Raw genomic sequence first — 25,834 nt, 5'->3', positions numbered from 1 at the left:
AAGGACACTCTGCTGAAAATACCAGTTGTTGACAAAGCAAGGAGAAATGTCCTCTCTGTGGCCCCCTCCTCTTCCCTCCCCTGGCCCCTGCTGGTTGCAGAGCTGGGCTGATGGTGGCAGCAGGTGTCTTAGAAATGGCAGGTGAGGCTTGTTGCCTGGAGGTCCTGATCAGCTCATTGGAACTCCTTAACGGAGCTCCACTACAGAGAAGGCACCTTGCAAACCCACACCATGTAGACATGACTATCAGACTTTTTACCTTGCCTTTTACAATCCTTCAGAGTTTGGCCCTGGCCAGGTGGCTCAGTTGATTAGAGTGTTGTCCCAATATGCTAAGGTTTTGGGTTTGATGCCCGGTCAAGACATATACAAGAATAAGCCAAATAAACCAATTAATGCATAAGTAGAACAACAAGAGTCTCTCTCTCTCTCTCTCTCTCTCTCTCTCTCTCTCTCTCTCTCTCTCTCTCCCTCTCTCTCTCTCTCCCCTCCTCCTCCCCGCCCTCTCTCTCTGTTCCTTCCTCGCTCTCTAAAATTTAAAAAATCACTAAATGAAATCATTTGAAGTTTGATTTCCACTTTCTTACCTACTGTATCTAGATGTATTCCTGCTTGTGTTAGTTCATCCAACACACTCATTGAACACACTCTTCTTAAGAACTTTCTGTGTGCAAAATACATACCCACTTGATGTATCTAGACTTGAGATGTTATCTAGACTTATTTCACTTATTGACTAATCATTTTTCCTACTTTTTTGCTATCTGTCTTCCTTCCTTTTTTCCTTCTTTCCTTCCTTTCTAAGAACAGGATTTTATATATTGCATTTGGAGCCCTCATCCCACCATTGTATTCCTATCAGTTGGGTGAATGAATGAATGAATGAATCTGCTTTGACTGTTGAAAACTCAGGCTTTCCTTTATCAAATCTTTCTTTCCAATTCTCTTTCCCTCTCAGCCTACTTTCATAATTCCTGTAACCGTGAAGTCAAGAGTGCTTAGATCCTTCTCAATAGGCAACTCCAACTTTGCAGGTAGGAAAATGAGACTGAAGGAGTGAAGGAAATTTGAATTCTTAGAAACACTCAGAATTTTTCTTTTATCTCAGAAAAGTAACTAATGCAGAGAGAGACACAATGAAAAGCTTTTTGAAAGGTGAAATTCTCAGAAAACTTAGAGTTGGTTTTGAGGGGCTATTTTTATGTATGAATAGCCAAAAGCCACTTGCTTTTAAAGTAAGAGCAAATTAATGACATGTGTGATTCTTTAGAGCAGAAAAGTGAATGAGAGCTCTTTGAAAGAAAACACATTCAATGCTGTTACACTTCCTCTTCCTTTAAAAACACAGTTGTTCATTGTGTTTCTCAGGACTGTGACTTCATAGCCACACAAAATACCAACACTTCATCTGTGGATTCAAACCTTCGGGCTGAACAAGAGACCTCATTGCCTCAGCATCCCCAATTATCTTGATACTGACCTTGAATCTTCAAAATTAGCAGCATTCTTTTCCAAGACTATTCATAAAGTCTCTAGATGTCTCTTCCAGCTCTGGTCTTTTCTGGCCCATTATTCCATCAAAATCTGTGCTGGAGGGGAGGGTTAAGGGGGCCAATGAGTAAGGGGAAACGTCCAGGGCTGGAGGTCAGCGACGTGGAGTTTCATTCTTGTGCTGCAGCTAACTAGCTTGGTGACCTTCAACAAATTAATTCACCGTTTTAGGCTGATTTAATCATCTATGAAATGAGTATTTTAACCCAAAGATAAAATTGAAGGTCCCTTTTAGCTCCAAATATTTCACAATTCCTCTGGCTCAGCTTATCTTTGCTTTTTTTCATGGTCTTGTGTAGCCATGGTCTTTGTGTTGTATTTTGGAGAACGGTTTCGTCTTTCTGGTCTATTTGCGCATAGTCTTTATTAATATAGTACATTGCCCAGCATCTCTGTCTTTAATCCCTATAAGAAAAGTCAATAAACATGCATTCCTTGATTATTGACACTGGGGTGGGTCCTGGGATTCAGGCACTGGGCAACGCACCACTTAGAAAGTACCTCTATTAACAGAGGGGACATATTCCAGCAGCACACAGCACTGCAAGAAGTTTGGTCAACTGAAAAGAGAAATGTAGTGGGCATGGGGGGGGGGGGGGAGGAGCTTTCCGAGCTTGTGGCGACCCGGATGACTTCCCCGTGTCTCCCACACCTTTCCTGACTACATTTGGGAGAAACTATCTTTTTTCTCCAGAAAATTCATTCTTGAGATACCTCAGTTTTTAAATCCACCTAAAGATGGATGGAAATGATTTTTTAACTAAGAAATGAAATACCCTAAGGACTTTGGTTCAGGTAACAAACTGTAGGTGATTGATACAAATGGGCCTGTGTGATGGTTAGTTGAGGATCCTAACTCACTTCACTTTAGTAGGTGCTTTCTGGAGATCTGTAACCAAGCTCGGTCTTCATACGAAACCCAGAATGCCTCCATGTGACTTCACGCCTGAGAGGTACCAGGTAAGAGCTCGAGCTTTAGGGAAACCCCAAAGAGGTGGATCTTCTCGAAAAGGCTAAGTTAACTGTTTCCTCAAGAAGGACCCGCAGCCCGGCCGGTGTGGCTCAGTGGTTGAGCATGGACCCATGAACCAGGAGGTTGCCAGTTTGATTCCCGGTCAGGGCACATGCCCAGGTTGTGGGCTCGATCCCCAGTGTGGGGCGTGCAGGAAGCAGCCGATCAATGATCCTCTGTCATCATTGATGTTCCTGTCTCTCTCTCCCTCTCCTTTCTTCTCTGAAACCAATAAAAATATTTATTTTTTAAAAAAAAAGAAGGACCTACAATCAGCCCTGCCTACTGAGCATCCCACCCAGATAGTCTCTCCTTTAAGTCACTGGGAGCATCTGAACCCCCTGGCTCTTTCCAATGCCATGGTGTGAATGGCTGCACATGTTTGTGAGAGAGAGACAGAGCAGAGGAGAGGTGGGAGGCAGAGAGAGACAGAGTGCATCCATGACGATATATCACAGGGACAGAGATAGAAATATGCACATAAGACATATATCACAAAATGGTTTGGCACACATTAACTTTAAACAATGTTGTTCTGATTTTGATTGTCTCATATGGCAATGCATAATCTGGCTTTCCTGAGTTCTCCACCAAAAAATATAAAGTTATTTTGCTCCCAAGCTAATAAATCAGTCTCTCTCTCTCTCTCTCTCTCTCTTTCTCTCCTTTTCTTTTCTTCTCTCCTTTCCTCTCCCCTCCCCTTCCCTTCTCTCTCTCTTTCCCCAAACTTTTTATTCTACGTAATATTCATAGGTTAGAAATTACATAAATAATTGACAGTCAGGAGTGACCCACAAAGAAGAGAGGCAGAGGAGACAGGAGTGGTAATTATGAGCATAAACATCACCAGCACTTCATGTTTTTATTTTTTAAAAATATGGCAACATTTAAAAAAATTAAACCCGACTTATTGCTTCAGATATTCACTTTCAAAGTCTTTTTTTCCCCCCACAGCTAAAATCAACTCAAAGCCAACAAGACTTTCCACTGAGCGGTAGAAATGCCCTGTCCCCTTCTTCATGTCTGATCTAAAAGGGGTCATCGAGGGCCACCTTCCTACTCCCCTACCTGCGAGGAAGGGCCCTGGTGTCCTGCGAGGAGGGTGTGGGCAGCCTCCCACTGGGGAGCATGGGGTGTGGGCAGCCTCCCGCTGGGGAGCATGGGGGGGGGCAGCCTCCCTCTGGGGAGCATGGGGTGTGGGCAGCCTCCCGCTGGGGAGCATGGGCGGGGGGCAGCCTTGCGGGGTCAGGAGAGAGGCGAGGCCCTGCTGCCCTGGCCGCTGTGGGAAGAGCCGCGGGGAGAAGGAGAAGGAAGACTTTGCATACTAGGCGCTGTCTGTCCACAGTCCATGCCCTACAGCCGCGTCCTGGAGGTCTACAGGGAGCACCTCTCCCCCGAGCTGGTGTACTTCCCGGAGCCTCTGCTGCTCCACCAGGGCCACATGCAGTGGCTCTTCGACCACGAGGGAAACAGATACCTGGACTTCTTCTCGGGGATCGTCACCGTCAGTGTCGGCCACTGCCACCCGTGAGTAGCCTTAGAATTCTGGGTTTCCGCTCCAGGAGAGTGTATGGGGAACAGGCAAATGGCCACCTTAGTGATTCGGGCCCTGATGAAAAATTCTCTCTCCTGAGGCCCATCCCAGTGTATGGCTGACACGCTCCCTGCTGTGTCCTGGGCAACAGAAAAATCTTAACGCTGCCCCTTTCCCTTGGCATCGCAAGTTTTAGTCATCTCAGGGCCCGTGCCGTGGGGAGGGCACCGTGTGAGCGGACTGCTGTGCGTGTGGCTGCGGGAGGAGGCTCCTCACTGGTAACTGCTGCCCAAGAGAAGACATGCACGTGGAGAGGCAGAGGCAGAGAAAGGGAAACAGTTCTCACAGCACACGTGTGTGTGGGGGGGGGGGGGGCGGTGAGGAGAGATGGGAGAGCAGTGCCAGCCTAAGGCTCTTCATCAGCTACTCTGAGCCATGGACGAGGAAAGGAAGGAAGACAGGAGAAGGGTGTAACATGGCTGGAAAGTTACATTAGGAACATATGGGCGCATCAATCGTGAGGTTCTCTGCTACCTTAGTCATCAGCCCAACTAACACCATCTCCTAGCAGTCTCCTCCTCCCACACCCAGAAGGCCACCGTACCCTCCCAGCTGGACTGCCAGCACCAGTCTCCACCCTCCCCCACCACTCCATTCCACCTGCACGTGGCTCTCAGATGCATTTCGCTAACAATGCTTTGGCCAAGGGTCTCTTCTGACTGAGCGTTTATGGGCACTCCACACTTTTCCAAAGGGGGTTCCATGGAACACTGACCACAGGAGAGGTTTGTTGGGAAGACGTCCTTGGGAGAAATAAGCTCAGGAAACACTTTAAACTATATCGCCCTCCTGGGGAGAAGTTGTGCACATGAGACTGTTAAAGGCACTGAAAAGTCCTGCAGTCAAGAAATCTGTTTGATCTTGCATTTCTCAAAGCTGTTCAACTATTAACTGATCTTTGGGGTGGGACAGTTCTTAATAACAGATTGGTGCATAACAAACTTCAGCCCTTGCTGTTCTTTAAATCAAGATCAGACATCTGCATCTGGCTTTGCCAGGCATTCCAAGCCAAGTCCTGCCTGTCTATCTGCCCTTAGTTCCTACTGTCCATCAATGTCACCCTCCTTTCACAGAATGTGGTTTCATAGTTACAAAATATTCAACCTTCACCACTACTAAGACCCAGATATCAGAATCTTTACTGAAGGAGAAGAACATTGACCTTGTCTGCATGTGCTTGGCGGGTCTGTAGCTCTTTAAAAAAATAAAATGGGCAGACACCATGCTGGCATCTAGTGACTCTGGCTTCCAAATGATTGAAAGTGTAATTACTAAGAACACCTTGTTGGAAGAGACTCTAAGTCCAAACTCCCCCCTACACGAAGAATTCCTTTTTTAAAAGTTAACCATTTAGTCTCCTTCATTGCCTTTGGAGGCAACGTTGCCAGACACCCGTGGTGGTTAGCGCTCTTTCTCACATGCGGGTGAAATCTTTGCGCTCAGTGGCCAGTGTGTGTGCGGTGAGGGGCGTGCCCGCCTGCAGCGTGGGTAACTCTGCTCCCCGGTTTATCCAGGAAGGTGAACGCAGTGGCACAGAAGCAGCTGGGCCGCCTGTGGCACACAAGCGCCCTCTTCTTCCACCCACCCATCCATGAATATGCTGAGAAGCTTTCGGCACTTCTCCCAGACCCTCTAAAGGTAGGATGCTCCCAGCTCCCGGGGTTGGAGCCTCGATCCCAGAGGCGCGGCCCGAGGAGGCAGGGATGTGGACAGGGAATTGGGTGTGTGCATTGAACAACTGAATAGTGAGCCAGTAGCTGTATCTGGAAGTAATCAAGAAGAAAGGAGTTTGCCCTAGCCGGTTTGGCTCAGTGGATAGAGCATCGGCCTGCGGACTGGAGGGTCCCAGGTTCGATTCCGGTCAAGGGCATGTACCTGGGTTGCAGGCACATCCCCAGTAGGGGGTGTGCAGGAGGCAGCTGATCGATGTTTCTAACTCTCTATCCCTCTCCCTTCCCCTTTGTAAAAAAAATCAATAAAATATATTTAAAAAAAGAAGAAGAAGAAGAAAGTAGTTTACAAATCGCTGGTGAAACCAGCTAGTGTTCACTTCCTCAGCTCCAGGCCTCTGGTCCCCACCCTCATCCCTTAGCAGGAGTCCCTCCCCCTCCCCCACTCTCTCCTTTATGTTCCCCAAGAGGTTTTCACCTTTTTGATTCATAGCCTCTCTGCAAAGTCATTTGCATTTTTTTTTTTTACAAAGAGGGGAGCCATTTTTAAATAAAAAATATACCATTCAGTTCATTTAGTCTAAGAGGCACTTAGAAGTTTTTACTAAATGAGATTCTTCTATATCTGAAATGATTGGATTTTTTAACTGAATTGAGATGATAAAATGTTGACCAAGATTTGCAATTAGGGATTCAATGAGTTAATACATATGAAGTACCTAGGACAGCACCTGTGTTAACTATTATGATTTTACTCTAGTACCCAGATACTCTATTGACTATAGTATCTGGAAGACATGAAAGTTGGAATAATTGTAACCAAAGTTCAGCCCAGTCATGTTTACGAAAGAGCAGAAGCCAGGAAGTCAGCAAGGGCACAGAGCATGCCTACATGCCCGTCCCCAAGCCAGGAGGACTCATACCCTTCTGTTTGCCCCTTTTGTTTGGCCAAGATGAACTGCATTTTTTTGTTTGCTTGTTTTTTTCACCATTCACACACAGCTCAGGCTGGGATACCCTTCGGGCTGCAGGATCAGGGAGCTTCCTAGTCCCAAGCCCTTAGATCAGGTTAGGGTTAGGGTTAGGGTTAGGGTTTGGGTTAGTTAGGTTCAGAAATCAACAGACCTGGTGCTCGGATCCACTCAGCCACTAACCACTGTGTATAACTCAGCACATCTCCCCACCTAAGTATACTGCAGAGCGTCAAACAAAGCCAATGAAAATCCAAAACGTTTCACACTGGGACAATCCCTGAGCCATTTTTGCATCTCTAGCTGTTAGCAGCTGCTCAATGAAAAGCTGTAGAATTACTACAGTAGTCAAATGACAGAACTGCTAGGAAACGCTCCTTAATAATCTGGGCTGGGACAGTCTTCAGCAATTTTGAATGAATGGATAATAAGAAAATAAACTGAAGTATGAGGCCACATGTATTTCCTTCCCTCCAGGTCATTTTCTTGGTGAACAGTGGCTCAGAAGCCAACGACCTAGCCATGCTGATGGCCAGAGCACACTCAAAGAACACAGACATCATTTCATTCAGGTAACCACACCTCGGAACATCCAACTTGAACGGCATTGACTTACCCCAACACTAAATGTCTAGCTGTAAAATACAGCGTGGAGGGTATGTTTCTAATTTTAGGTTTTAAGGCAAGATCAGTCCAATGAATTTTACGACTGGATGACCCCATCCAAATTGGCCTGATCCGAAGTAGGGGTCCCTGACTGCGTAACCAACAGCGTGAAGTCTAGTAATGTCATAGATCTCCTATGGAAGCGAAGGTCACATCACAGCTCTTTTTACTTTGAAGATGTACTTGGATGATGACATATGCCAAGTGGGGAATTACTGGTCTCCACTCATAGAAACTCGTGACTCTACCAGAGGAGCTGGGCCCACTTCATCTCTGCTTGTGATAAGGAGCCAGTCGGCATTCACAGTGCCAGCTGCACCAGGCTTCCACGTTTTCTTCTTTTTCAGTCCATACTTCTGTTCCCTTGGGGGACTTTTGAGAGTTGGTCATTTAATAGGTTAATTATTAACCCTTGATGGCTAAATTATTAGCGTTAGAAATAATAGAACACTAAGAATTTTGCTTACAGTTGCCTCCCTCAGGTAATTTTATATAGCACATTTAAACACGATTACAGCAAGGTTTATGCAAAAGACAGGAGTGAGTTATAGTAAAAATTGATGGAATAAAGAAATAGTCCCATTCTTTCCACCATATTATTCATGGCCATAATTTCTGTCTAGATTTGAAAGAAGATTTCATTTCAGCACAATTTTACTACCAAAGCACACCCAATAGTACAGATTCCATATAAAAAGCACATATAGTGATAGCAGGCATGAGCAAACGTTTGCTATTAAAGAAATATGACTGTAAAGAGTTGTGATGGATATTTTACCTAAAGTAACATTCCAGAAGATGTATGTCCAGGCAAGTATTAACCTATTCAAAGCAGTCACGGTGCCACTAGGGCTCATCACATATCTGTGTCTCCTCTTTCAAGATAGATGACCATCTGTTTGCATAGGATTGGTCTTCATTCAGTCCTAAATCTGAACTTTGCGTGATTTTGATTTGGGAAATTGCCCAAATTCATTTGAAGCCAAATTGATGATTAGGATGATTTATACTGAGTAGGATTGTTTCAGGTTCAAGAAGAAGCAAATCCTGTGTTTCTTCTATGGCAAATCAGGTAGCTTTTAAGGCACTTTTTAAAAAAGAGTCCCCAACGGTGTTGAGCATCAGCTGCATCACAGGAAGAAACATTTGGCTTCTCAAGGTGACTATTTCAAGGACAAATACTCATTGAATATACAGGGTGAGGCAAAAGTAGGTTTACAGTTGTAATATGAGAAACATAATGTATTCTTATACTGGAGGCCCAGTGCCACCGATGGGGTCCCTCGGCCTGGCCTATGCCCTCTCGCAATCCGGGACCCCTCGGGGGATGTCAGACTGCCGGTTTCAACCTGGTCCCCACAGGCCAGGCTGATGGACCCCACCGGTGCATGAATCTATGCACCAGGCCTCTAGTATGCATAGAAGATCTTTGGTTAATCTCTTCCCACCCTCCCCCTCCCCCTTTCCCTCTGAGATTCATCAGTCTGTTTCATGTTTCCATGCCTGTGCATTGAGCGTCTGCCCCCTGGTGGTCAGTGGGCATCATAGCTACCGGTTGAATGGTCGAACAGTCACTTAGGCTTTTATATATATACTAGAGCCTGATGCATGAACTTTGTGCAAGGGGCTCAGCCCTCGCAGCCCCAGCGCCTCGGCTTCATCCGGAATGTCGTCTGGATGGTCCTTCAGCTGTTTGGTCTAATTAGCATATTAGCTCTTTATTATATAGGATAGATTATTTATTAATTATTGTATTATTTCCATATGTACAACTGTAAGCCTACTTTTACTCCACCTAGTATAATTTTTGTCTTGTTGCCGGAAGAGGAGTCTCACTACTTTAGAGTAACCGTAAGTCAGGTGGTAAGGTCAGAGTTCTTGGCTAGATGGTCTCCAAAATCTCTCCTACAATTTCAAATCTATGACATCGGCAGGAAAGATACATAAGTTAATTTGCCTGACATAGGCTTAGAGGATTTCTTAGAAACCACTGGAGTTGCATGAAATGGTGCTCCATTGCATCTCCACGGCCTCCCGGGGTTTCTCCGTTGTCCTACTCCGTGCTTCACAGGCCAGAGATCAAAGAATAATGAACTTAACTCTGTCCTCCGACTGTGTTTTCTCTGCAGAGGAGCCTACCACGGATGCAGTCCTTACACAATCGGCTTGTCAAACGTAGGGCAATTCAAGATGACACTCCCTGGCGCAGTGGGCTGCCAATCAGTGAGTTTTGAGATTTTTTGTCTTATTTCTCTAAAGGCTGCTGGGTAAGCGGAACAATTGACGTTTAAAATAACTGCAGATTTTCCGGGTATTAGCCTTAGAAACGAATATAAAGCCCATCATTCACCCGGGGCTCAGTCTGACTTAATTGTCTAAAGACCGCTGGGGGGAAGTGTTCCTTAGAAAGACCTTCCAAGTCTGAGTAATAGGATTTTTAAAACTAGTTTTACTCTTAAATAAAATCAAGTAAATTTCAATAAATGCATTGAAATTAGATCGCAAACCTTTAAATGCATAAACTGTCTATAAAAATCACCCCTGTCCTCACCTCTTCAGCATCAGACACCTACTTATTCTTATTCTTTCGGATGCCCTCACCCACCGGACCCTTGAGCAAGCTGTTTCCAGGCTGACGTTGAAACCAGTTTCCTTTGTAGAGGCCCACACACCTTTTCCTAAGGAAAAAATGATCCCTGCAGAGCAGAAAAATTAGGTTTTCACCCTAAGTGGGAGAGGAACCTCGATATCAAATTAAGAAACCCTCTTGCCTTGATTGGTACCATGTGCTCCCCTAGTTGGCTGTCTTCTGCTCATGTTTTGCCAAACTTCTCCTTTTGTCCTTTGCAGACAATGTGCCCAGATGTTTTCCGTGGTCCTTGGGGAGGAAGCCACTGTCGAGACTCTCCAGTGCAAACGATTAGGAAATGCAGCTGTGCACCAGGTCCCACGGGTGGGGAGGGAGGGACCTGGTGGAAGGTCGGGAGCGATTAAGTCACTTGGAGAAAGGCTGATGCAATTCCGGGGAAAAGTGGGGAAGGAAACAAAACTAGAAAGCAAGCCCTCATTGAATCACTTCTCATGCCCACTGCCACTGTCCCACCTGGCTGTGAGGAAAAGCACCGCCTGCTCCCACAGCCACGCTACACACAGACCGTCACCTGGTAGTTACTTAAAGGAGCTCTGTTAGCTCTGTTAGCAATAGCTCTGCTATTGATCTTAAAAGAAAACACGGTTGGTGAATCATTTACCCATTTCCAAGGGAGGGAGGGGAGAGGAAAAAGAATACTTTTAGAAATCTCAAAACTCCCCAGGGACTCAGATGCCAGCCAAAATGAGGGCATCTGTCAACACATAGGGCCATTCCTGAAAGCTGCTGACATCTCTCGCCAATGTTGTGAAGGCATTCTCACAGGGAAAACTTCTATTTATCAAACGCATTGTTTTTGCATGTTTTACACGAGGGAGGAGGCATGGGCATGGCATCTGTTCTTTGCTAATCACCAAGTCCCACCTCAGATCTGTCGCCATAGTTCAGCACCGTTCCAGTGGCTGCTCCTCAGGAGAGCTGAAGGGAAGCACTAGATGTGCGGGCTGAATGAGCCTGAATAGAATAGTGAGTGTCACTGTGCTGGAGGGAGAGTGCAAATGGAAGTCTCTAAAAGCAGCTTGGAAAGGAAGAACAGTCGCAGGCATCTTAAAATGCAGATGGGATAAGGCAGATGGAGGTAGAAAGATGAAAGAATGAGCATTGGATCCAGATGTCAGGGGCACAGAACTTAAAACCATAAGGAATTATCCAGCTGTCATTCAAACCCTGTACAGATGAAGAAACCAAAGTCCACACCTAGGAAGCAGCACAGCTAGGACTTGAACCCAAGTCCCTGACTCCAAAGCCAGTGCTCCCAACCTCTGAGCACCCTGGTTTACACTAATATCCCAGCAGGATAAACCCAGGCTTTGAAATAACGCCTGTTCCGCTGGCCGGGATCGAAGAGACACATGAAGTCAGGAGGCCTGGATCCCACTCCCTGCCCGACATGAGAGAAAGCCCCATCTTTTGCTTACGTTTTCTCATTTGAAAGATGGAGATAAGAATACCTGCCTCCCTGACCTTTAATCCCAGGACTTCATGAGATCAAGGCAAGGGAATTTTTGTAGAGGAAGGCAGATCATAGCAAGGCCAAGTACAATCAGACCTGTATATCTTATCTGTATGGCATCAAGAACCAAACTCACTTGGGTTCACCTCACAGACCTCAATATGACTGCAAAACCACCAGCACAGAGCCTAGTAGACAGAAGCACTCAAGGGATGGTCATTCCCTCACCTCCCTGCCCTGTGTCCCCCTCTCTCTCCATTCTCTCTGCCTCCTCCCTCTTTGAGGTCTTTCCCTCAGCCGTAGGCCAACTAGATAGAAAATACCAGAACCTCTCTGGTAGTAATCTCTCTATTGGCAACTAGAAGCTAATTGATAGTGACAGGCATTCATCCCTGCTCCCCTGAACTTGTTGTCTTCAGCATTCTGAAGTCAGCTGTTTTGCTAACTCATATTTTCAAGAGATAAGGCTGACACCGTATCTTTAAATGGAATTGGAATGCAAAAAGAGACTTTAGCCTCTGCTAGTGCTTTTAGGGCCTGAGAAGTTGGTCTTTGCTGTAAAAAGGTTTATTCAAATATGTTTACAAAAACATTCCAACACACAAAGTACTTTGGGTAGAAAGTTCCCATTGTCGGGTTCCTCTTAGGGTCCACTCAAGTGCCAATCTCCATAGAAGATGTTTCACCTCAGCATTATCCCATCACTCCCCACATTGACCTAAGCAGTGGTCCGTTTTGTGAGCCTAATATAGGGGGTCGTGTGGCAGATTGCATTGTCCCCCTTCACCCCCTCCTGAGGGAACTTTGATTCCCAAGTGTTCATTCCAGGCCCTGAATTGCAGCTGTAACCTGTGATGAAATTCACCGGTCAATAGCCACTGACCCCACAATGTCCTCAACCTGTTACTGTTCATGTCACTCTTCTTCACCTTTTGCAAGACAAGTCTTCTTTTTCTTGATTTTTCTTTCTTCCTTGGCTCCCCATTCTGCTTAACTCTTTCTACATCATCAGCTGAAAAAAGAACTCTCCCTTCTCCACGCTGCTGCTTGGCTGGTATCCCACAGAGCATCCACTCTCCACCGCCTTGACGTTGTCATGGTGACACCACTGCATCAAGTCTCTCTCCAGGGCCAGCCTGACCTGGAGTTACAGCAATGAGCCAGTGAAGTAAATGTGAAGTGAAGAAAAGCTCTGATGACAGTGGATGGCCCCTCCCATCACTGAGTGTGTGGGCGGTGGGGGTGGTGGCATCAGGAAAGGTCTAGCTCAGAGTCAAGCAAAATATTATCTTCTCTGGGTTTGGTTTTGTCCAAATTTAAGACATTGGGTTGATTTTGCTCTACCCTTTGATTTCTCTAATTATAAATGGGCTTGATAAACATCCAAATTACATCTTTTGGACATGTGTCTGTCCATCCTTTCAGGTCATCCTAGACTGTTTTCCCTTCCTTTCTTAAAAATAAGAAATTCCAATCTCTAGAGGCATACATTTATTTGTCTACTATATCCTGCCCATCCAACAGTGTAGCTGATGCTAACCATGTGCTTGCTGGGTTTGATATCCTTTCTATTACTCCCTTCTTCACACCCCAACCCCCAACTCTAACTAACCCAGGATATCAGGTAGCTCTGTCAAGCCAGCTTTCCCGAACATCACTTATGGCCTAAAAAATATGTTGGGGGCCAGGTAGTGATTTTCTCATTTTCCAATGAGGAGCTGGAATACGAAATAGATTTATGCTTCCATCCTGAGGGTGATGACTGAAGGTCTCTATTCCTCATCTCTAGCCTTCAGGAGACAGGCTGTAGCCTTGCCTCTAAGTGAGTGTTAGGGTGGGAGCTGGTGACTCGTCTTCCAGACTTCCACTGTCACTTCCTTTGCATCCGCATTGTCCTGGAGGTCCCTCTACTGTCCACGGACATGAGTTTTTATGTTCAAAGAACCCATGGGGCTGTTTAGATCCAAGTTACAGGGGCAGGTAGAAATTCTGAAGGTTCAGCCATGTGGATGTGTCCATCAGGGACCTTTTGCTATTCCAGAGGGGACCGCTTCCTGCTCTCCTCGCTGCAGGGATGGAGGTCACCCGGCTCTAGTATATTCCTCTGTAGACTGAATTCTAATTGTTCTATAAACACGCTGACTAGCTGAAGGCTGAGGCACTTCATAACTTTAAAATTGTGTAGCAACTTAAGTATCAACTAAAGGTACATAGAGTTATTTTCAAATAGATTAACTGCCCCCCCCCCGCCCCCCATGACATTTGAATGAAATCCATGCGGCTGAGAGGATGGGTCTCCTTAGGGGAAGCAGCCATCTATACCAAACTCAATGGCACTTCCGGGCATTTCCTCCCCAGACGGAAGGACGGAGCGGTTTGTTTATGCCTTTGTGGTTGCCTTCGTCGTGCTGCTGGAGCCAGAGTGCGAGCCCTTCTGACAGAATGTTCCCCCTTCAGGAATCAGGACCCTGCCATCCTGGTTTTCTGTATTCCGAGGGACTGCAGGCCATTTGTTCTTCCTGTTTGCTTGGTCTGTGTTTTCCCCACTCCTCTGATGCCACTGCACTCCTTCACACACGTGGGGGCTTCGTTTCTTTGTTGGTTGTTATCCGCAGACTGCTGCCACGCTGAAGACCAGTATATCGAGCAGTTCAAAGATACTCTCAGCACTTGTGTGGGCAAGTCAATTGCTGGATTTTTTGCAGAACCAATCCAAGTGAGTATATCAGCCTGAGATAGTCCCTGAGTTTACAGTTATCAGAGTTTTAACTCAGACATTCTAGAGAATTGTGAAATCCTTTAACCATTGCCGTGTCCCTCTCCAAAGTCAATTTATTCCCTTGGTCCCCTTGGAAGAAAAGAGAGCCCATGATTTTCAACTGACTTATAAATATGCCATCTTCTGAATTTCTGGGCTGGACAGATAAGATAGATAAAACTATAAACTCCTAATATTCTGAACAACAGAAAACCCCAGCAATTTTTAGTTGCTTAATACCCACACTGTGAGCAGAGGCCTTTCTACACGGTGGGACAAAAGTAGATTTGCAGTTGTTTGCATGGAAATAATGCAATAATTAATAAGTCATAATGCAAGAATAAACCCTGTGTTTCACGTACTCACAACTGTAAACCTACTTCTGCCCCACCCTGTATGACCTTACTAAATCCCCTTAATTTACTCTTATTCTAATCTCAGGAAAGCATACATTTGCATTTTTTCCCCAGAAGGCATGGCATAGGAATAATGGCCTCTTTTCACCCATAGTGGAAGCAGTTCTAGAGACTGTTTTAAAAGTTGCTGGAATTCCAATTCCGGTGTAAATGGCAGAATGGGTGTCTGCCTCCTCCCGTGACCACATCAAGTTACCACTAACCTGCAGGACAGTAGCCTGGAGACCCGCCCGAAGAGGAGCTGGCGGAAGTGCTGTAACCAAGGGTAGAAGACGCCAGGACAGAAAAAAAATTTTATTTTGAGTATAAAAAAGTGGCTAAAAGTACTAATGATGATAAGCGATCTTCCTTTGTTTTTTCCAGCCGTGTTGCTGTGCTAAGTCTCCTGGGTTTGGACTCTTGCAGGGGGTGAACGGGTTCGTCCAGTACCCGAAGGGGTTTCTGAAGGAGGCCTTCCAGCTGGTGCGGGAGCGAGGAGGCGTGTGCATCGCGGACGAAGTGAGTGGCCCTGGAACATGCAAAGTGGGGCACAGGGGCAGCGAGGCGCAGGGAGAAGCCCTTTTGATGCCCCTCTGTATTCCAGGCAGAGAAAGGCCAGGGTGGGTACAAGTTAGTGGAGCTTCTGCTATTGGCCGGCTGGTTTATTCGTGGATTAGTCGGTCTTTTGAACAAGTACAGGCAGCAAATTGAAGTCTACCACATATTGCCATCATTGAAAATATCTTTAAATTCCGATTTGGGGTTACATCAGGGGCCACTTAAAAACCACAGAGGAAACTTAATCTCGTAACCAAATCTTCATCAAGTGATTGTTGCCGAGAGAGTGTTAACCATGCTGGCCCCATTCGCCTTACCTTAGTAACAAAACTTGTTTGGCAAGGATATTAAAAAAGAAAAAAGCCCAGCCTCTAAGTTAGAAGAGGGCCACCACTGGGGATACTCAAAAAATAGTTTCCGCCCTAACTGGTTTGGCTCAGCGGATAGAGCGTTGGCCTGCGGACTGAAGGGTCCCAGGTTCGATTCTGGTCAAGGGCATGTACTGGGTTGCGGGCACATCCCCAGTAGGGGGCGTGCAAGAGGCAGCTGAATGATGTTTCTCTCTCATTGATGTTTCTAACTCTGTATCCCTCTCCCTCTCTTTTCCTCTCTGTGAAAGATCAATGGAATATATTTTTTTTTAAAAAAATAGTTCCCCAAAAATTCTAACATAGCTTGAGTTAAGGCCTTCTTGGAACAGCATACTGCCTCAGGGGACGACTTTAAAGAATAGACTTCATTGCTTCTGTGAGCTCTAGCCTGTGTGTTTTTAAAAGAGACCAGTTTACTTATAATCACACCTCATATTAGAGTCTATTAAGAAAGTAATGTTTTGCCTCATGAGACTAGCAATGGCGATCGATGGGCAGAGGATGGCGCCCAGGCCCCCAAAGGTGCTCCTGGCTCCTTCATCCTGATTCCACCAGCAATGGTGGCCCCACCAAGAGCAGGTGGGGAACTCCTATGCTGCATGCAGGTTCCAGATCTGCCATCTTTGCCTGAACCAATCAACTAATCAACTTTCCTCAACTAATCAACCCAACGCAGATCTCGGGCTCCCCCTCAAAATTTTTTTTGTTTTGTTAATCCTCACCTGAGGATATTTTTCCATTGATCCAATGATTTTTAGAGAGAGTAGAAGGGAGAGAGAGACATGTCAATTGATTGTTTCCCACATACACCCTGATGGAGTGGGCAGGGGGAATTGAGCCTGCACCTGAGGCATGTGCCCTTGACCGGAATCAAACCACCTGGACCCTTCAGTCTGCAGATCAATGCTCTATCCACTGAGCCGAACTGGCTAGGGCCCTCTCAGATTTTTTCTGCAGTTTCTACACATGCAGCTGGGTCTCTGTTAGCCTCAGGGGGACTGGACCGCCTCGCCCACCCCCACCGCCCCTCTGCAACCTGCTGGCTCAAGTTTAGGGAACGTCAGCTAATCAAAGTCCTAGCTGAAGAAAGTTAATCTGTTATTAAAAAGAAGAAAAATATATTCAATAGGTTTGCAACTCGCTCCATCAGTGAAAAGAATGAACTTTCACCTTTGGAGTCAGTGCAGCCTGAAGCTGCCACACTTGCCCTAAGCAGAGGGAAGGCAGACTGGATTCACAGGAAACATGAGCTGCAGGGTTTTCTGAGACGTGGTTTTGTCACTTGCGAGAACAAGATGGGAAAGTAACTCAAGGTGACCTTGGAAGGGCAGTTGGAATGGCCAGGCAACGCGAAGACTGGCTGGAACTTTCCGAACACTCCCTGCGTGCCAGGCCCGTTTGTAACGCTTCGCCAGCTAATGCCCCTGGCAGCTCTGTAAGGTACGGCCCATTGTCATTCTTCCTGCTTTCTAGAAAACTGATTTGAACTCCAAGCCGGTTAAATCAGCCTCCAGGGTCGTGCAGTTAGTAGGGCCAGAGCCAGACTCAAACCTACATGATGTCATTTGGGCAAATCCGACAGCTTGCCCAGTGGCCCAGAGCTAGGAAGTGGGAGACCCCCAGGCTGGGGCCCAGGTCTGTCCGACTCCTGGGTCTAAGCTCGGCCACCTGGTTTGCCATCATGTCATTCTAACCCCTGGAGTCCGCCTGGGCAGCGCACCCTGGAGAGAGCGGGAGCCATAAGAAGGTCGCCTGGAAGGAAGCTCATTCAAGTACATTTCAGAGGCAGCAGCTCCGCACCTCGGTCCCGACCTGCAATGTGTGCATTAGAGATGGAGACCGACAGACAGGCCAGGAGACAGAGCCAGGGAGAGGTCAAGGAGCCGTGGCCACAGAGGCCCTGGCCACGTCCGATGGCAGTGGCATGCTGGTTGGCTATGTGCGCTTAGGCGCTCGCCACGCCGTTCCTTCTCCAGACCCTACGTGCCTGCTTTTACCAGGCGCTCTGCGGTGTTCTGGATCAAAGGAGGTGTAAGATACAGCCCCTGGCATCAGACAGGTACCCTGGTGCTGACAGCCTAAGGCGGGAGGTTCCGATGGCAGAGGCGGCTGGTTCCGATGGCAGCATGCCCAGATGCCTTGACTGGGGGCCCTGCTGGGAAAATCAGCCTTGACCACAGGATGATGAGGAAGCTGTGCTTGAAGACAAGAGGAATTGGTGGCATGAAAACAGGGACGGAGTCTTCTAGAAAGAAAGAGCAACATGAACAAGACAACAAAGATCAACTTTGGGCCCTGAGTTACATGGCCCAGCTGGGTCCTCCTGGTGACGGAACCCTCAGGAAGAAAGGAGGTCTCCAGGAAGAGGAAGGCTGTCCTATCCAGGCGGGTGGCAGGTGCCCCACCCCCACCCGCTTCCTGTAATTGCTGCCTCACCCAGCCGGGGGCAGGGGCTGCTCCTCCAGGCTCCACCCTGCCGCCTTGCACACAGGAATCGCTAAGTTTTGCTAAATCATAATGATCCTTGCCAATGCATCGTGTGTACGGCCCTCACAGCAGGCCTGTGACGCGTGGCTACTAGCATTCCTACTTACCAGAGGAAACACAGGTACAGAATGACCTCAGAAACATAGCCAGTCACACAAAGCTAGTAAATGGCTTTGGGGGCCTGAAAGCTCAGTCACAGATGAAGCGTTTTGTCAATGATGGTACAAAGATGTGGTGACAATGGCTGGCAATGATGATCCTGAGGAGGAGGAGAGCTAAGCAGGAGGGGAGGGGAGGGGAGGGGGAGGGGGAGGAAAGTGAAGATGTCAGGGTCAGAAACACCAGCGTTTCCTGAAAGTTTCCCAATGATTTGGATTTGCTTCCTTCAGGTGCAGACGGGATTTGGAAGGTTGGGCTCTCACTTCTGGGGCTTCCAAACCCACGGCGTCCTGCCAGACATCGTCACCATGGCCAAAGGGATTGGGAATGGCTTTCCCATGGCAGCAGTTGTGACAACGCCAGGTAGGACCTCCGGGCAGTGTGTGGCTGCTGCCTGGCCTCCTGCATCAGCAACTGGAGAAGGAACTCGCATTGGAATGTGTATGGGTTGGAGACGGGTAGGGGAACTCACATGCATTTCCCAAGCAATGAAAAACAAAAACAAAAAAGGAACAGTCTGCCTGCCAGATCGTGGCCGGATGAAAGCAAGCGGCCCCTTCGCCCTTGCTGCAGGGCGGACTAATTCTCCCGCCTCCACCATGAAATGCAGGGTTCAGACACACTGCCAAGGAATAGGGAAATGTGCCACCAGCCCAAGGGATCCTTGTTAACCAGCCTGAAACCAACCCTGGAATTTCCAAGGGCTCACATTCTGGAAGGAAACTCTAACTCGGTCTCGCCACATTAAGAAGCTATAGACTCAAGGTCCAGAGCATTAGATGTGTCTGTGGATGTCTCATCTACCAAACAGCTAAATATGGCACAAGCTCACTTAGCCAGAACATGAACAGTAACTGAATTCTGCATTTTAGTGAGGTCTGACAGAAAACAATTTTTATGAAATTCCTAAAATTATTTCATTTGTCTTCCCCACATGAGGCACGGAAAGCTAGTTAGGTATTTTTATTAAATGACTTAAGGTACAAAAATACGGATGTACTGGTAGAAAGTCAAGTATAATGAGCTGAATATATACTCACCCTGAAACAATCCAAAAATTATATTACTAAATCTTTGATGTGAGGAATTTTTTTTTCCTCCTTAATCCCAAAAGTGAAAGACAGGGGGGGAAAAAGGTTTTATTAATGAAGGTTCCGAGTTAAATTTCACAAGTCAAGATTTAAGGTACTTCTCAGTTCACAGGGCACATTCAAGTCTTTGTTAGCCAACTCCCCATTGAGTAAACAAGCTATGATTCCTTGTGCGCCGTATTGGTCAGCCAGGGATACCAGAACAAGATACCACAGGGAGCAGGTTAACCGGCAGACATTTCTCTCTCCCAGTGCTAAGACTGGTGGTCCCAGGTCAAGGCGCCAACAGAATTAGTTTCTGGTGAGACCTCTCTCGAAGATGGCTGCCTTCTTGCTCCGTCCTCACATGTCCTTTTTGACAGAAGGCGAGAGAGCTCTGTTGTCTCTGCTTTTGAGGACACCAGTCCTGTGGGATTAGGACCTACTCTTTTGGCCTCATTTAACCTTAACGACCTCCCTAAAGCAGCCACGTAGTTAGGGATTCAACATAGGGACTTAGGTGGGGCGACAATTCCATCCATAGCATCCGCTATGTGGTGAGTGAGGGATGAATTGGATATGATGTCACTTACAACGTCCCCCAAATGTTGTGATGGGAGGTTATAGATGGGAAGGTGTCCCCTTTTACCTACCTTTACCTTCTCCTCCTAGAGATTGCCAAGTCTTTGGCTAAATGCGTCCTGCACTTCAACACCTTCGGAGGGAACCCCATGGCCTGTGCCATCGGATCGGCCGTGCTTGAGGTATGTGCCAGCAGCCACATGGACGTCACTCATGTCACAAAACGACAACTTCAAAGCCACACACACATCCTCATGACTTTATCACATCGCATTATTGGAGAGGAAGGCTAACTATTAGTTCATGAATTAAAGTTAGATTCCCAGATTTTATTATAATTACTAGTTTATGAATTAAAGTTCGATTTCCAGTTATTATTCTGGCACCTGCCCTTCTTTTCTTAATGATCTAGTTTTGGTGCTCGAAGTATTGAGTAAGAAATAGATAAGAAACCTCACATGCATGGGAAATGTACTAGTAAGCATTCCCCTAGCTCCTGGTAGCACTGAAGTGTCTTTGTTATTTGAGTGCTATTTTATGGATAGCGAGCAATTGTTATCTTTAATGTCACTTCTTTACTATCTTTACATAAACAAGCTCTTTTTCCTTATAATAGTTTAATTTTGGCTCTTATATATTCTTTCTTGTTTTTTTAAAAATTTTTTATTGATATCAGAGAGAGAAAGAGAGAGTTAGAAACATCAATGATGAGAGAGAATCATTGATCAGCTGCCTCCTGCACGCCCCCTACTGGGGATGGAGCCCGCAACCTGGGCACCACCAGGAATCCAACTGTGATCTCCTGGTTCATGGGTCAATGCTCAACCTCTAAGCCACACCGGCCTGGCTTCATGCCTTTTTTTTTTTTTTTTTTTTTTTTTTTTTGTACTGTCATAAATTAAAAGACTACAGCGGATCTGTGATATGTGATTACCAGGTATTTTAGCTACTGTTTAGCCCCACTCCATTGATTTTTGCCTGGGGTCACATCTGTAGGAGAAGACGTTGTGAATGCACTAGCTAATATGCTTGAAAGCATTGGCATAAATAGGTTTAAAGTATTTCTGAAAGAATGTTCAAGAAGTTGTGGGTCGGATGTGTCATTTATTTCATTCTGTAGACGCCACCAACTTTTTTCAAAAGTGCTGAGTCACCTCAACCAACATGGAAAGTAGAGAGGACTTAGGTGGACAGAAAGGTCTTCAACACGTCCAGGTTGGCCCGAGTCGCGCGGCGGCTATCAGTGAAATATAATGCAGTGCATGTTGCATGTATTGAGTCAGATCACAGTCTCGCTGTGCGCACAAGAGAGTGAGAATCCTGTTGTCTGTTCAGGTGCCCTGACTCTGGGCCACACGGGGCCCTGCTCAGCTCAGCTCAAGAGGCCAGGGCCCTGCAGGGAGGCCCCTGGGCACCTGGGGGCAGCTGGGCAAAGGCCAACAAGCTGCCAGGAGGGCAGGCATCTGTGACCTTTCTGCCCTCAGAGCACTTGTCTTCTTAGCCAGGGTCGCCCAGTGTTCAGCAGAGCCAGGCACTATAGAGCTCAGGATTATGGGCTCTGTGACAGACTCATTGAGACGTGGCTTCCACTCTTTCCTAAATTCTCACCCACCCTGGAGATGAGGAAGGAAGGGGGAATGGCCCCGCCCCCAGCACTTACATTCTCCTCACAGAAATCTTTCTGTAGCACGTGGTATGGCCACACTGGACCTGGGTTCCATTCGTCTGGTCAGGCTTCTATAAAGAGGGCCGCCTACACTCACCTCTCCTTGCTTCTTCATTTTAGAACTTGGCTTAATGCAAGGGCTTTGGGGCTTTCTCTCAACAGGTGATTAAAGAAGAAAAGCTGCAGGAAAACAGTCAAGAGGTTGGCACCTACCTGCTGCTGAAGTTGGCTAAGCTGCAGGATGAATTTGAAATTATCGGAGACGTCCGAGGCAAAGGCCTCATGATAGGAATAGAAATGGTGAAGGATAAGGTAGGTTCTGACCTGCTGCTCTCTCTCTGTGGCTTCTGGGGGCACCTACAGTCCAAGTAGTAAGCACCAGCCGAAAGCTGACTTCACTCACTCCCAGGAGGGAGCCCGCAGCACAGCACCCGTGTTGAGTGAGCACAGAATGCCCGCAGGCTCTGGAGAGTGCTAGAGGGTGAGGGCGGGGACTTGGGAAAGGGAGCTGGTCTTCTTGCCACACTAGGCAGAGAGCGTCAGTGATGACTGAATATTTAGAACTACAAATGTGGGCAAGGCAGGAAATTATTTGAGGGGGGAGGCAGAGCAAGTGGTCCAGAGAGCTGGTGGAAGTAAGTGGGGAGGGCTGGGAGAAGGTTGTGGTAATGGTTACGGTAAGGATATTAAAGATCTGTGGGGCGGGGGGGGGGGGGGGGGGGGGGTGTATGTGTAGATTTCATTCCCAAGTAACCAGGGAGGAATGATGTGACTCTCTGATGGCATTCCCCACAGTGACAAACTCAACATGACAGCAATTACACTTAGCATTTTCCCCAACCAGTTATTCCTCCCATGTTCACTCTGTTTCTCACCTTCCCAGCTCCCCAGCCTCAGTATCACCACATAATCTGCGACTCCTTCTCTCCCCACATTTCTCACCTCAGTGTGCGTCTCTCAAAGCCTCCTTTGTCTCTACAGCTGCCCCTGCAGCCCCTGTGAGTAGGAAATTGTCCCTCCTCCCCTCAAAGCAGCCCTAGGTCCTCTAGGAGCCCAACAGCGGGAGAATCCTGGCCCAGGGAGGAATATGCAGACCGACCCCTTTCCCCCAACTGTGTCCATGGGGATTCAGTTTTCCCCTAGTGACTTTTTTTTTTTTTATTGCTTAAAGTAATACAAAGGGTATTACATGTGTCCATTTTTCCCCCCCTGCCCTAGACAGTCCCCTAGCCTCCCCTATCCCCCAGTGTCTTATGTCCATTGGTTATGCTTATACGCATGCATACAAGTCCTTTGGTTGATCTCTTACCCCCCTACCTCCTGCCCCCCCAACCCTCCCCGCCCCCCCTAGTGACTTCTTGCTATTTGATCTAGTTTAGAAGAATCAATGGTCCATTCTTTTAGTCTTTAGACAGGACCACAGGTATACACTCTTCCATTAAAACCACACAGCAGAGCCAGTAGGAAGCTGGAATGTTTAAACCAGATTTAAAGCTCAGGGAGGACAACGGGAAAAGAAGAGGAACATGAGACCAGACCACAAGCCCTGCAGACTGACCTTCAGCTTGGGGCCCAGTCAAGGGCTGCTTTAAGGCTCAGAGTCCACCCTGGCCCCCAGCCAGGAGCTCCCTCCAAGACCGCAGGCGCCTCAACGTCCAGACTCCCCAGAGGAAAGCCCAGCGAGCGAGGAGCCCCCCTCCCCCCTCGTTCCCCCCACCCCCCTACCCCCGCTCTCAATCTTCCAAACCCCACTTCCGCCCGCGCATGGACAGGTGACCAAAGACGTTCCTCAGGCCTCGATTTGTCCTGGTAAAACGTCAAGCCCTCCCACAGGCTGCACGACGACATCTCAGGTCAGTGAGAAGACCTGGTCCTTCCCTCCCTCCCAGGTCCTCCATTGCCTAGTGGCCTGAACATGTGAGGATGACATTCCTGATCTTAAGGCTCTAAGACAGACAAAAATGCCCAGGCCTATTCCTCACCAGGAACCGAAGATTTGGGGAACGAGTTGGATGAGGTGTTGGGGGGACGGGGGTGGATACTGAAGCCTAGAGGAGGGGGGCAGGAGCCCCAAGGAGAAGAATGAAGCTGGGAGCCACCTCCATCTCACAGGAGGGAAGGGCTGGCCCCCAAGCCAGGACCTCGTCCTGGGCATCTGGAACCAGAGCCACAGCCGGTGCTGATGCCCGAGAGGCTGCCCGCAGCTGAGGCTGAGCCCTGCGCTCAGATAGGAGCTCCCAGTGCGGGCTCCCAGCCCCGCCGCCTGGGGGGCCGCCTGGGGGGCCCTTAAGGAGCACGGGTACCTCCCGCTCCCTCGGCGAGGCTGGTGTGAGCCCCGCTCCCCGAGCTTGGGAAGACGTTATACTGACACAGTCAGACTCGAGGGGACCAGGTCAGAAGGAGGCGCCCGTACTCAGCCTCAGGAGACAGGAGACCACAGAAAGGGGACCCCCCGCACCCCCGCAGGGCCCCGGGGGCTGGCACTCCGGGACCCACAGGGAGGACCAACCTCAGAGGCCTCGGGACCTGGGACAGCCTGTGGCTCCCGAAGCGCTTGCCCCCGCCCCCGTCCCCCCGCCCCCCCCTCGCTGTCCCCCGCCCCCCGCCGTCCCCCGCCCCCCGCCAGGGAAAGAGCAGATTTCACTCGCAGGGAAGAGGGGACGCGCGGGCCACCCCCGCTGCCCAGGCCATGCTGCCCCGGGAGAGCGTGGCTGTCCGTGTCCTCGTGCAGGTTCTGAGCCACTTCCCGGCCTGGGAATGAGCTCTCCACGTGGCAGGACGGAGAGAAGGGGCGCGGGGGCTCCCGCATCCAGAGCCGACTCCGCTCCCGCTGGGGAGGGGCCGGCAGCAGGCGCTAGAGCCCAGCTTCGGGCTTCTGCCTCCGGCTGCTGGTCTCTAGGGATCTGGAAATGAATCGGGATAAAAACAAACACCAGATAAAATTAATATCTAATAACACCCCCAAAAGATCCAGTCTGGCCATGAACAGCCTCATCCCGCTGCAGGGGGAGAGGGACCCGGAGGGACGAAGAACGCGGATTGCTTGAGCTGCTTCCCTTCCTCTTGGGAACAATGTCTCACCCGCCAACACCAAATGGAAAATGTGTTTCATTGGCAGACGAGCCGCCAGCCCCTTCCCCGGGAGGAAGTGAGCCAGATCCACGAGGACTGCAGGCAGATGGGCCTGATCGTCGGCCGAGGCGGCCTCTTCTCCCAGGTGAGGGGAAGGCTGGCTTCCCTGGCGCTGTAGGGGGGCCCCTCCCTGACGCCCCAGGCTGCCTGGTCACTTTTCCAAAGGCGTGTGCTGGGGGACCGGCCCCTCTCTCTAGACATCAGCTCAGATATTTTCAAAATGAAGTGGCAGCGGCGCCTTAGGGCCACGAGGGGGCGCTGTGTCCGCCGGTTTGGCTGTCAGCGTTCTGTGGGGAATAGCTAGAGGCAGTCTAACAGCATCAGCAACAGGAACCGGCGACCAGAGGATTTACGGGTCATAGTAACGTCATAGCCGTCGTGCAATGAACAGCGTGCCTCGTGTGTGAGTTCCCTGCAGCCTGTCAGAGCGATCCTGGCTGTCCTTCACTGAGCCCTGGGCTCTGGCTTTGTAAACCCTAACCAACCCTCTCAACACATAGTGGCCCCTGGGGCCAGGAGCAACCTCAGAGCGCTGGCAGGCCAGGTGACCCGCAGGAGAGATGGGGGGCTACCCAGGCTGGTCCCTAAGGCAGAGCTCCAAGTCAGCCTCTCCCAGCGCCCTTCGCCCTCAGGCTGGGGGTGCAGACACCAAGCTCCCATGCTCCCTGGGAAAGCAGAGTGCAGCTCCCCGGGAGGACTGGTGTGGCCCTGGCCGTGCGCGGGCTGCTGCTGAGAGTACAGCAATCTGCCCCTCGTCCCCCACACAGCAGGACGCTCACAGGACTGGCTGGGGGCAGAGATCTAAGGTTTAGGGCAACCTCTGCCCCTCCCCTACTTTGTGCCTGTCCTTTGCCATCTTTCTCATTTTAGACGTCAGTCATTCTTCCCAGCCTCCCTGCTCCATTCCTGCCCCTCACTCTGCTTCAGTGAGCACCTGCCTGTACTTCTCTGAGGAAATGGAGCTACTAGGCAAGATCCTATGTGCACCCCTCTGTCCCACAGCCGTTCTGTACCGCCTTTCCCAAAGGCCCGGAGGGGAGGGGGCACTCCGGCTCAGACTCCGTGCTCTCGTCTCTCCCCACCGGCATC

The 25,834-nt window shown here is 48.7% G+C and overlaps 1 protein-coding gene across 5 annotated transcripts in view; it reads left to right on the top strand.

Annotated features, from left to right (window-relative positions):
• Positions 1-25,834, top strand: part of AGXT2 (alanine--glyoxylate aminotransferase 2) — a 30,629-nt gene that overhangs the window by 1,363 nt on the left and 3,432 nt on the right. Inside the window, exons 2-15 of one of the 5 annotated variants that reach the window (XM_036310310.1) lie at positions 2,426-2,511; positions 3,909-4,090; positions 5,672-5,795; positions 7,276-7,370; positions 9,594-9,687; positions 10,315-10,408; positions 14,183-14,283; positions 15,147-15,239; positions 18,526-18,658; positions 20,038-20,129; positions 21,776-21,925; positions 22,561-22,611; positions 23,386-23,466; positions 24,732-24,830. In XM_036310310.1, coding sequence (XP_036166203.1) covers positions 2,426-2,511; positions 3,909-4,090; positions 5,672-5,795; positions 7,276-7,370; positions 9,594-9,687; positions 10,315-10,408; positions 14,183-14,283; positions 15,147-15,239; positions 18,526-18,658; positions 20,038-20,129; positions 21,776-21,925; positions 22,561-22,611; positions 23,386-23,466; positions 24,732-24,830 — 1,475 coding nt within the window. Of the gene's footprint in view, positions 1-2,422; positions 2,512-3,908; positions 4,091-5,671; positions 5,796-7,275; positions 7,371-9,593; positions 9,688-10,314; positions 10,409-14,182; positions 14,284-15,146; positions 15,240-18,525; positions 18,659-20,037; positions 20,130-21,775; positions 21,926-22,560; positions 22,612-23,385; positions 23,467-24,731; positions 24,831-25,834 lie in introns of all 5 variants that reach the window. The other 4 variants (XM_036310309.1, XM_036310311.1, XM_036310314.1 and 1 more) reach the window with 4 other exon arrangements.

The sequence above is a fragment of the Myotis myotis genome, unplaced genomic scaffold, assembly GCF_014108235.1.
Source record: "Myotis myotis isolate mMyoMyo1 unplaced genomic scaffold, mMyoMyo1.p scaffold_m19_p_5, whole genome shotgun sequence".
NCBI lineage: Eukaryota > Metazoa > Chordata > Mammalia > Chiroptera > Vespertilionidae > Myotis > Myotis myotis.
The sequence above is the reverse complement of the archived record's forward strand: the minus strand, read 5'-3'. Positions and strand labels throughout refer to the sequence as shown.